This window comes from Oryzias melastigma, linkage group LG14 (assembly GCF_002922805.2).
Source record: "Oryzias melastigma strain HK-1 linkage group LG14, ASM292280v2, whole genome shotgun sequence".
NCBI lineage: Eukaryota > Metazoa > Chordata > Actinopteri > Beloniformes > Adrianichthyidae > Oryzias > Oryzias melastigma.
Window position 1 is genome coordinate 6140103 of NC_050525.1, and position 10173 is coordinate 6150275.

A 10173-nucleotide genomic window follows, 5' to 3' on the forward strand; every position below is an offset into this window, starting at 1 on the left:
CTTATCTTTGCTTTTAAATCACAGGCAGGTACGGCACCGTCTTACCTCTCTGATCTGATTTTAAAATATTCCCCCTCTAAGTCTTTGCATTCTGCGGACCAGTGTTTGTTACTGGTTCCGAGAACCAAATGCAAGTTCCGAGGAGATCGTGCCTTTTCTGTGCTGGCTCCTAAGCTGTGGAACCATTTGCCACTGAATATTAGAGAGGTCACACTTTTGGAGAGTTTTAAATCTAAACTGTTCCTCCACTATCGCGCTGTAGTATCTGCCTAGCTGCTTTTTATCATGTAAATTTTAATTTCTTTTTAAGATTTTATGTATGTATTTATTTATTTATTTTTAAATTGTTTTTAGGATTGTTATATATTGTATTTTCTTGTGTACAGCACTTTGGGCCTCCTTGGCTGGTGGTGAAAGGTGCTTTATAAATGAATAAATGAAATGAAAATGAAATGAAATGGAGTCCGAGCTGGTTTGCGTGGAGCAGAGGATGGTGGTACTCTGGAGTCCGAACTGGTTTGCGTGGAGCAGTGGATGGTGGTACTCTGGAGTCCGAGCTGGTTTGCGTGGAGCAGTGGGTGGCGATGATCTGGAGTCTGGGCCGGTTAACTTGGAGCCGTGGATGGTGGTGACATCTGGAGATGCAACGGAGAGATGATGAGCTTGAGGAGCAACGAAAACTACACATAGACTGTGGCCTAATTCGTAGTAGGAGTCAGTATACTCTACCACATGAAGCAGACGGACTAATGGCGACTGAAGGTCATGGTGGGTAGATAAAGGCTCCAGGCTGATGAGGTGATAGGATGCAGGTGAGCAGGAAACCAGGGGCGTGGAGAGGGCAACCAGGAACCCGACATTTGTAAATCACAAAATATTGTTTTTTCAGGGAACACTCAATATTGTCTGATAAATATTTTTCGATATAAGAAAAAGCTGAATGAATGTGCCTTAACTGATAAGTTTCTAAAACTCTGATTGCAAGATTTCTAAATCTAGAATTTAAACTATTCATAAACCTGAACAGGTGCTTCAAAAGTGAAGGAAAAACAAACCATTTCTTTCCAGAAACATTGTAGTGTGATGACAGGATGAACATGGCTAAGATGCTTTATTTACATGACAGTCAGAGCTGCAGGTCAAGTTTTCTCAAGTAAATGCGTATTTAACTGCTAATCGCTGCGACGTTGCCCTTTTTTCAGAGTGTTGTCTACATCACTCTGATCCATCAGGTCTCTGAACTAGAATCTATTGCTGTGAAGTTCAGCAGAACTTTTGCTCGCTTTGCAGACAGCATTTTGACGGAGGCTGATAGCATGAGCTGCTCTGCAGCTCGGCTGTTTCACTCGTTCTCAACTGAGCCGCTACGAAGCATCGCAATCTACATTTTTAGATGATACTGGCAGCACGGAGTTTCGATTTAGTACCCATCCAAGTAGAAACATTGAAGTATGTGTCTCATAACAACCAAAACCACAAGTCTGACTGAATATTTGACAGAACTTGTTGTTGTTTTGGGCGCGGTGTGGAGCAGCTCAAAGAGACTCAGTGCACTCTGCTGCCAACTAGTGGTTGGAAGTGGTAGTGGAAAACAAAAGCAAGTCGGTGAAGGAAGCTCACAAAAAATTAAATATCACGATGGCATCATTTTAAATCAATACAAATATTGTCAAATGAAATATCGCAATATATCGCCAAATCGATTTTTTTCCTACACCCCTTGTGAGTACATACTTTTGGTAATATAATGCACCAGCTTCCTCAAGAGTTCCATAGACAGGCTCGGTAGCAAATCCTTTTTTTCAGTGTCCACCTCCCAGTTTTGGGTTTTGCTTTCTTAACAGGTACCAAAAAATCTTACAGCTCTAGCTCTGAACAGTTGCAGAGAGGTTAGAGGAGGAGAGCAGTGTCCACTCTAACTCAATGTCGCTGCCCTCTTGCAGTACCCATTTGAAATTCTTTCAAATAGCACAGTTAAAGGTCTCTCAGACAGAAGGCTTAGCTAGACATATCCAGCCAAACCTTGTTTTGTTTTTTGCAAAAACATTCCAGCCTCCTCAGTTCCTACTCACCACCACACCAGGTGGTGATCTGTGGAAACTTCTGCCATTCTTCCGCGGGCTTTCAAGATGCCCTGAAATGTCTACAAAGTCTATTATTGGCAGTAAGAAATAAACCACCATCTGAAAGCAAAGGGACCCCATCGTCCACCAGTGTGACGTCGAAAAAATTGGCATTCAAACTGAGTGCTAACCAGTAACTCTATATCAGTTCTCCACCCTTCATCTTAGGCAACTCCAGAAAGTGAGTCTCTAAAACCATTGTTAAGAAATTGAGTTTAAAAGCCCATGCCATCAAGAGAGGTAAGCTCCACTGTGCAAGGCCTGTTCCTCTCAATTTCCCACACAAAAACTTGGGCTCCTTCCCTCTCATAGTGCTTAGATTTGTGTCTGTTGCCTCTCTTTTGACCTGCTCAACCCCTTGATGCCCATCTGGGTTCACCAGATCATTCAGAGTCTCCTCCAGTGCAGAGTACTTCATTGCAGTGGGAACTGCGCCTGGGTTACAGCCGTTTTAAGCATCACTTTAGTCTGCCTGTGGCCCATGTTAAGCATTAACCCAAAAGGGGAAAAATAAAAATGTAATATGTGGAGATGTGCTCCCAAAAATTTGAGTATGAATATTGCCGATGTCCAAGATTGCTGATTTGAGATCTTTAAATATAAAATAATACTAATATATATATTATAATCTTAATGAGAATAAAAAAATTAATAAGCTCATGGAACTGAAGCGATCATGCCCATTGCAATCACAGCGCTATGACGGCACTTGCAGCTGTCAGACAGCCAACCGCCTGGAGGCCAGCATAGTGCATGCCACCGACCAGTGTTTGAATTACCAAGAGATTTTGGTTGGATAGTATCTCATAACTTCTGCAATGATTTTACATACCATCATACTCACTAACCAGTAAGTGTAGCTTGAAGGAAATACGTTTGTAAAGTTTCAGGAAAAAAAGTTTCTTGTTTGCATATTGCTTATGACATCACTTGTTTATCTTAGTCTGGTGCATGTGTGGGCAGAGCTCATAAATGACACACCTGTTCAGCAAACCCTGCAGAGCAGATCTGCCCTCATGAAAACAAGTACAGGTGAAATCTCTGCGTGATTCTAAGGTTTTCTTCTTAAGCAGGAAGTCCTTCTTTAAAGATTGTACCTCTTTCTGAATTGATTGTTCTTTGTGTGCTCAGTTTTTATTATTGTATGCAATGGAAAACATATCTCAGGGTAATATTACTAGTGAATTACTTAATATGAACTATCCAAGATTATTAATATTTTCTATAATATCTACAGTTTCCTGTTGTGTGTTTCTCTTCATAAATGGCACCATGTTGTTCACTTTGAGGAGTAAACCGGTGTTTCGAGAGACTTGCCGTTTTATTCTCCTCTTTAATCTCCTTCTCGGAGACACTGTTCAGTTGGCACACAGTCAAATTCATTTCCTATTCACTGTTTGCAGAGTTAAGCTTGTGTTTTCTATATGCATTGCTCTCAACATGATTGTGAATCTTACCAGTGGGATTTCTCCTCTCACTCTGGTGTTGATGCCGTTGGAGCAGTATGTGGCTGTGTGTTACCCACTGAGGCACGCTTCCATCATCACAGTCAGAAACACAGCAGCTGCAGTCATTGCCGTTTGGGCCGTCAGTTCATTCAACAGCCTGACTCGAGTTTTGCTGTTTTTGAAGTTTCCCTTAAAAAAGATGGAAGTTTATGATGTCTGCACTAACATTGTTTTAGTTCTGGGGGTTATGACAGCAGAATACGACAGAGCGTACACTTGTGTGTTGTTTGTATCTGCAGGTCTGGCAGTTATTTCTTCCTATGTGGGGGTGATAGTAGCTGCCAAGTCGGCGTCCACAGACAAAGCTTTAGCTCGTAAGGCTCGTCACACTCTGCTGCTGCATCTGGTGCAGCTGGGACTCAGTCTGTCCTCGACCCTTTACAACCCACTGATGGTTGGTCTTTCCAAAATACTAACAAATGTGGTATTTTTATGGTTTCAGAGTACTTTTTACATCTTATTTATAACATTTCCGAGATGTATGACCTCTCTGATTTATGGGCTCAGAGATCAGACCATCAGGCCTGTTCTCCTGTACCATCTGAACAATAAAATTAGATTTAGAGGCTGAGTATAAAGTACAATGACTTAAAACTGAAAACTTAGTGAAGCTGGTGTCTCAGGAATGATTTAACAATTTATTTGTAGAGATTAAGATGATGTGGAGGGGAGAAATCGGTTTCTTATGTTTTGAAATACAGTGTTGGATGAGTTTTCAGAGTAAACAAGGCTGTGTGAGGAGCTTTGGTGATTAGTGGTGATGAGAGGAAAATCCATTTATTAGATATGATAATCTAAGTAAGGTAATCCAGATCCAACAATGAAGGTCCAAAGTCCAGGTCCAAAAACAGAAGAAAGAGCAGCAACAGGACATTAAAGACTACAGTGAATTGGCAGAAAGGTTTAGTGAAGCAGATGAATATATGTAATGCAGACCAGATGAGAGGAATGAGGGAGATATGGTAACAAGTGAGTGTAACAAATCCTGGGTGGTAATAGCTGAAGGATGGGCAGCAGTGTTCCTTTGTTTATCCTGTTATTTCATAAACAAGATAAACATTAAATTTGGAAAGTACATTATAAATGTTTTAAGGCTGCTCACTACACACTTTATACAGTTTTCTCAGACAGGCATGGACATTTTTTATACTTTTCTCCGATGTCTAAATGCTAAAACACAAACCTTCAAAATAATAAGTCCAAAGTAAGTCCAGTATTATTGAGTGAAAACAAAGATCTGATAAAGATTTATGTAACCCTGTAGAACAGTGTGCTGTTAAAAAAATCATGAAAAGTTTTGCAGACAAAAATATGCATAATCTCTGTAATTTTCAATGTAAAACATTTAAAAGTGCAAGTACAGGTTTCAGTCTGTCAAAAGAGGTGAGTCCATATTGTGTCATAATAGTATATCTCCAAATAAGAAACAGTCGGTGCATGGCTCCAACAAGCCACAATCTCAAAGACTGTTATTGAAACATAAACAGATATTACTCAGAAATTCTATTTGTCAGAATAATTATTCTTGTTCTGCTGCCTTTTTTTTCTTGATAATCCTAATTTTTGTCATCATTTTTTTTTCTACAGTACAGGTTATTTACGTTATAAAGTGACTAATTAGATGCCTCAATAATTGTAGATAATGGTAATAAAAGGTGCTGACAGCTATGTCAGACCAATGACTACTTACTGACATTGTCTGGCTCCATCTCGGAGCTTACTACAACTTACTTTATTTTTTTAGAACAGAAGTTGTTTTCTTTGGATGACATCACACTTGCTCTTTCCACTTCTCACATACGATTTACCCCCCTTAATCATGGAAGTTAGGGACCAGAGACAACCGGAAATACGACAAATCCACATATACGATGCATCTCTGCTCCCCTCCTGGAGCTGAGATATACCGCAGCACCTCCATATGATGCAAAAATCAAAAGTTTCATACAAACATCTTGACTTGTCACAGTTTTTGTGATAAACCGGAAGAGTCTTGTGACTGAAAAAATATCTGCGACTATGTGACGCCCCGAATAATGAAAAGTGAATAAGCGGGGCAACACTGTATGTTGTGTGAGCCAAATCATAGTTGCTGAGTAAGGGTTCCGGATGGGAACTATGTTGATGTAACACCAGAAAACAAGCGGGAATAAAAATGTGGGGTTGAACTGGAACTGTCCTGTCTCTTGAGTCATCCTGTGTCTGCCTGTATCATTTACAGAACAAAATAGTCAATGATCTGAATGGAACTGGAGCTGCATGACAGCTAACATGAGATCATTAAATACTGTGACATTTAGCTGTGAATTTAAATAAAATGCATAAAACAATGCAGCGATCTGCATCTTGGCTGCACCTATAAGTGTGTCGCCAACATGATTTTCCATCAGCTTTAGAGCTGGTCACATGTAAAAAACATCACCATTAGCAAGTTACCTTCGAAGTTTGCTATGTAGGGCGACAAATACAATTCAAATCCTTTTTGCATTTTTATTTTGGGGTTTTTTGCTAAAAAATAAAAAACAATGCACCTAACATAATTTATAGTGACTCTTGTCAGCTCCAAAAGACATCTTTTAAAGCCAGAATACTCTGCTATTTCCACATAAACAGCAGCCCACCGCTCCGAACGCAAATGACTGAGAATTCAAAGGCTGAATGTAGGTCGTGCATATCGGTGCTAAATTCTACATAACTGAGCTTGTAAATGATTGTCCCCCAAGACCAGAAAGAAGAGAGATCGTTGAAGTTTAATAGCATGAATGACTGATTAAGTTTACTAACTTCCCCTTTTAAAAACATCTCAAAGTGATAAAAAAAAAGAAAAAAACACCCTTTGCCATATTTTCAAATGAAACTAAAATTTGCATTATTTTTGGATTACATACATGGTAAATAAATCTCAATTGCTTCAGAATTTACCTTCAAATAGACAATTTCATAGTACTTTGAGAAAAAGGCTCCAACTAGCATCTTTAACTGAAACAAACATTTTTTAAACTTAGGAAACATGAATGATAACATCAAATACACCTTAAGATTCAAAACACAGTGATAATAGCAGTAAACTTTGTGGCAGGTTAAAGTTCACGGCTGCTCCTTCCATAACTGCTTATGCTGTTATTGGTCCTAATGCTTTAATTTTTAGCTGCTTCCTCCAGTCCATAAGAACAAAAATAAACTCAGCAGTGAAGGCACAGATTTAGAAAATTATGTGCAAACACAATTTCTTACCAAAAAAAAAGTTTGACAAGATTTAGGCTCTTACAGTTGCTAGTGATATGTGCTACTTTGCTAGCACATTAATGCAGCAACGTGCATCTTGGCTGCACATTTCACTTGTTGCCAACATGAATTTACATCAGTTTTTGTGCAGGTTGAACGTAAATAAGTGCAAATAACATCAACCATGTTTTAAATTATCAAATCGCGTTTTATCATTAATAAAAACATACATCGAAGAACCAAGCTAGTATGCTACTCGCGAGTTGCTAGCACCCATTTTAGCACACAGTTCACGGTTCTCAGCCTGATTTCTCTCTGTTAAAATGCAATTCTTGTCCTGTGATGATCCTCTCCATCTGATTATGTTGTTGTCAAGCGTTTCAAGTTAATTACAAAACATTGCGTCCCCTTTTGGGGTTCTTTTTTTTACTTATTCAGACCTCCTCCATTCATCTCTCGGGAAGACTCAATGCATAGTAATGCTGCACATCTGTCACGCCATTGGTCACATTTCCAATCCAGTAATATATATAACTGATCACCATCAACTGCATTTAATCTGTCATCAAGCTCTGTGAAGTCTTGTTTGTCCTGCATTCAGTCTGATTGTTTTTTCCAATGTCTGATTCTCCATGTTTTGACTCTTGGCTGGCTCCTCGCCTCTCTGCCTCGTCCCTGTGTTCGACCTACAGGCGGACTAGATAGAACTGGACAAGTCATGCATTGAGGTCCCCCTTAGGAAATGCATTACCTTCCACCCTCACAAAATCAGGCCAGAGCCTTCGCTGTCACTTCCTGGTATGTCTACCACAATTGCAATCCATCAACAGAGATTAGTCCGAGTCGCGTTTTTGAAGGAACTACTGTCAACCAATCAGAAGTGAGCTTGTTCCGGCTTGTTCGAAGCCCATACCCCTCCCACTAAAAACGGCAAAGAGAAATCTGTCAAACGTTCAAGGCGGGGCCAGCGGGAGCCACATACTTTTACTGAGGTATTTGACTGGTCAGTTTATAACTTGAAAAAATGGCAATAAAGAAAAGGTATCTTTAAAAATAGGATTAGAAAGAATGAGTTAAGAAGGAAGCATCAGAGCAAGAATGGTTATTCTGACAGAATAGCTGAGAAATCCAGAACTTCCATTGAAGTCTATGGGGCTTCTTGCAACCCACGGGTACTTCCTGTTTGGAACACAGAAGGGGGGGGCTGTCCATTGTTATTCACGTCAATGGTTTGACATCAGCCTGTTTTTGACTACACCCTGTTTGCCCTAACTTGTGTTCTTGTTATTAAACTACATTTGCACATGAATCCACATGCAGATGAGGTTTAGTGGAGAAAACAGGCTGAGACAAGGCAAGGTCAGGACTCAGAGGCAAAATAGGGAGTCGAGGATGCAGGCAGGAGTCAGGAACCAGAGAGACAGGCATAGGAATAAACTGCTCTTAATTATTGCAGGGCAATGAAAGTCTTCACAGTGAGTCACAGTGTGAAGCCAGACTGAGGCAGTGATGAGAGGATGGGAAACAGCTGAAGATGATGAGTCCAGGTCAAGGCCGGTGGTGAGGTCAAAACTCAGGATAGCGCTCCCTTTGGTGGTTAGAAAGGGAAGAAGCAGGTTCTATGACAGCCACTTTGTGGCACCCCTCTTCTCTGACATCCCCCTTTTCTTCTCCGTCTGGTCCGAAAAAAAAAAAAACAATAAAAATGTATTAAAAATGAATACATTTTAGCATAAATTACAAAAGGGGTTTAAACAAAATATGCACATTTGTGTGTCAGAATATTAACCTGCTGTTGTAACAGTTAAACTATGTCCAAGGCAAGAAACCCTCAGCTCTGATTTGTTAGCTCAGCTGTTGGACAGGACAAGTTGAAGACAGAACGTTTTGATCGACACAATTTGCTATTATTCCAGCATAAGCAAAAATCTTCTTTCACCCCTGCTTAGGATGTGACCATAACTGAAACACAGAATACTTTGAAGCAAAAAAACAAATAAGCCAAAAACTAGCCCTAACCAAGCAGAGATCCTTAGAATTTCGCATAAGTCCTGAAGTCAATATTTAAACAACAGGATATATTTGTTTATTACTTAAAAATTATTTTGACTAAACTCCTAATGTACAGTGAAGGCTGAAAGTTTGGACACATCTCATCCATGGTTTCTTTATTTTCATGGCTACATTGTAGATTCTCACTGAAGGTTAAGGGATCTTTGACCGAGAGGGAGAGTAATGGAGAGCTGCAGCAGATGACCTGGCCTCCTCAGTCCGCTGGACATGAACTCCATTTAGGTGTTTTGGGGTGAGCTGGACTGCAGAGTGAAGGCAAATGGGCCAGCAAGTGCTAAACACCTCTAGGAACTCCTTGTAAATTGTTAGAAAACCATTTCAGGTGAAGCTCATCAAGAGAATGAAAGAATCTGTGAAGCAGTAATCAGAGCACGGCTGTTTTGAAGACAACAAATTATCAAACATCATTTCAGTTATATCAACTTTTTTTGGTTAGGTACATAACACCACATGTGTTCATCCTTAGTTTTGATGTTTCAGTGAAAATCTACAATTTTCAATGTAAAAAAGCACTGAATAAGAAAGTGTGTTCAAACTTTGGACCTGAACTGTATTTGCGTTAACTAAGTTTATTTAGTTGTGGTATCCTCTTAGATTGGGGAGTAACCTTCCATCAAACAAAATTGAAGAAAAAAACATTTGCACATGCGTGGTCCAGCTCAGGTAGATCCAGCTGCGTGGTCAGACTTTGCACATGCTCACCAAAGACCACTGTCCTGGTTTGTGACTTCTCTTGTGGTCCATCTTAATTCACTATTTCAAACATTTTAGGAAGTTATTATTGTCATGTAAATCTCAAGGCATACCCAGACCGTAAGTGCTGTAATGCGCTGTAGCAGAAGCAGACTTATTTTTGCACATCTGGGAACTGACTGGCTGGTTGTTACACATCGGGTAGGAAACAGAAGGAAAAATCTATTTTTAACAGTGAATCTAAAAACATTTATTCTTTGTTAAATAAGACAAACATGTTTTATAAATTGGAAAGATGTTTTTAATATGTAAAGATATTAAGGTATTTAACCATTTACTATAACACTAATTGGATTAACATCCTTGGATCTTCTGGTTTGGACTGGGGTCTGCAACCTTCAACAGAGCCATTCTGGAGGATGTCTACAGACAACATTCCAGTAGTAGCCACAAAGTCTATTTCACCCTTTGGACACTGATTTCTATTTATGGTTTTGTCACTATTTTAATGTAGCCACGAGGGGGCCCAAGCCAGGGTCTCATTGTGCCGG

General features: G+C 39.7%; 1 protein-coding gene across 1 annotated transcript; it reads left to right on the plus strand.

Moving 5' to 3' along the window:
- The first annotated feature begins 3317 nt into the window (after positions 1 to 3317).
- On the plus strand, positions 3318 to 4566 carry LOC112138654 (odorant receptor 131-2-like). The gene has a single exon (XM_024261253.2). The coding sequence runs from the start codon at positions 3318 to 3320 to the stop codon at positions 4200 to 4202; it is 885 nt and encodes a 294-aa protein (XP_024117021.1). The 3' UTR covers positions 4203 to 4566.
- Positions 4567 to 10173: the final 5607 nt, after the last annotated feature.

What these genes read in the sequence shown, in the direction of transcription:
- LOC112138654 (XM_024261253.2), top strand. Translation starts at nt 3,318, where the DNA reads ATGAACTATCCAAGATTATTAATATTTTCTATAATATCTACAGTTTCC.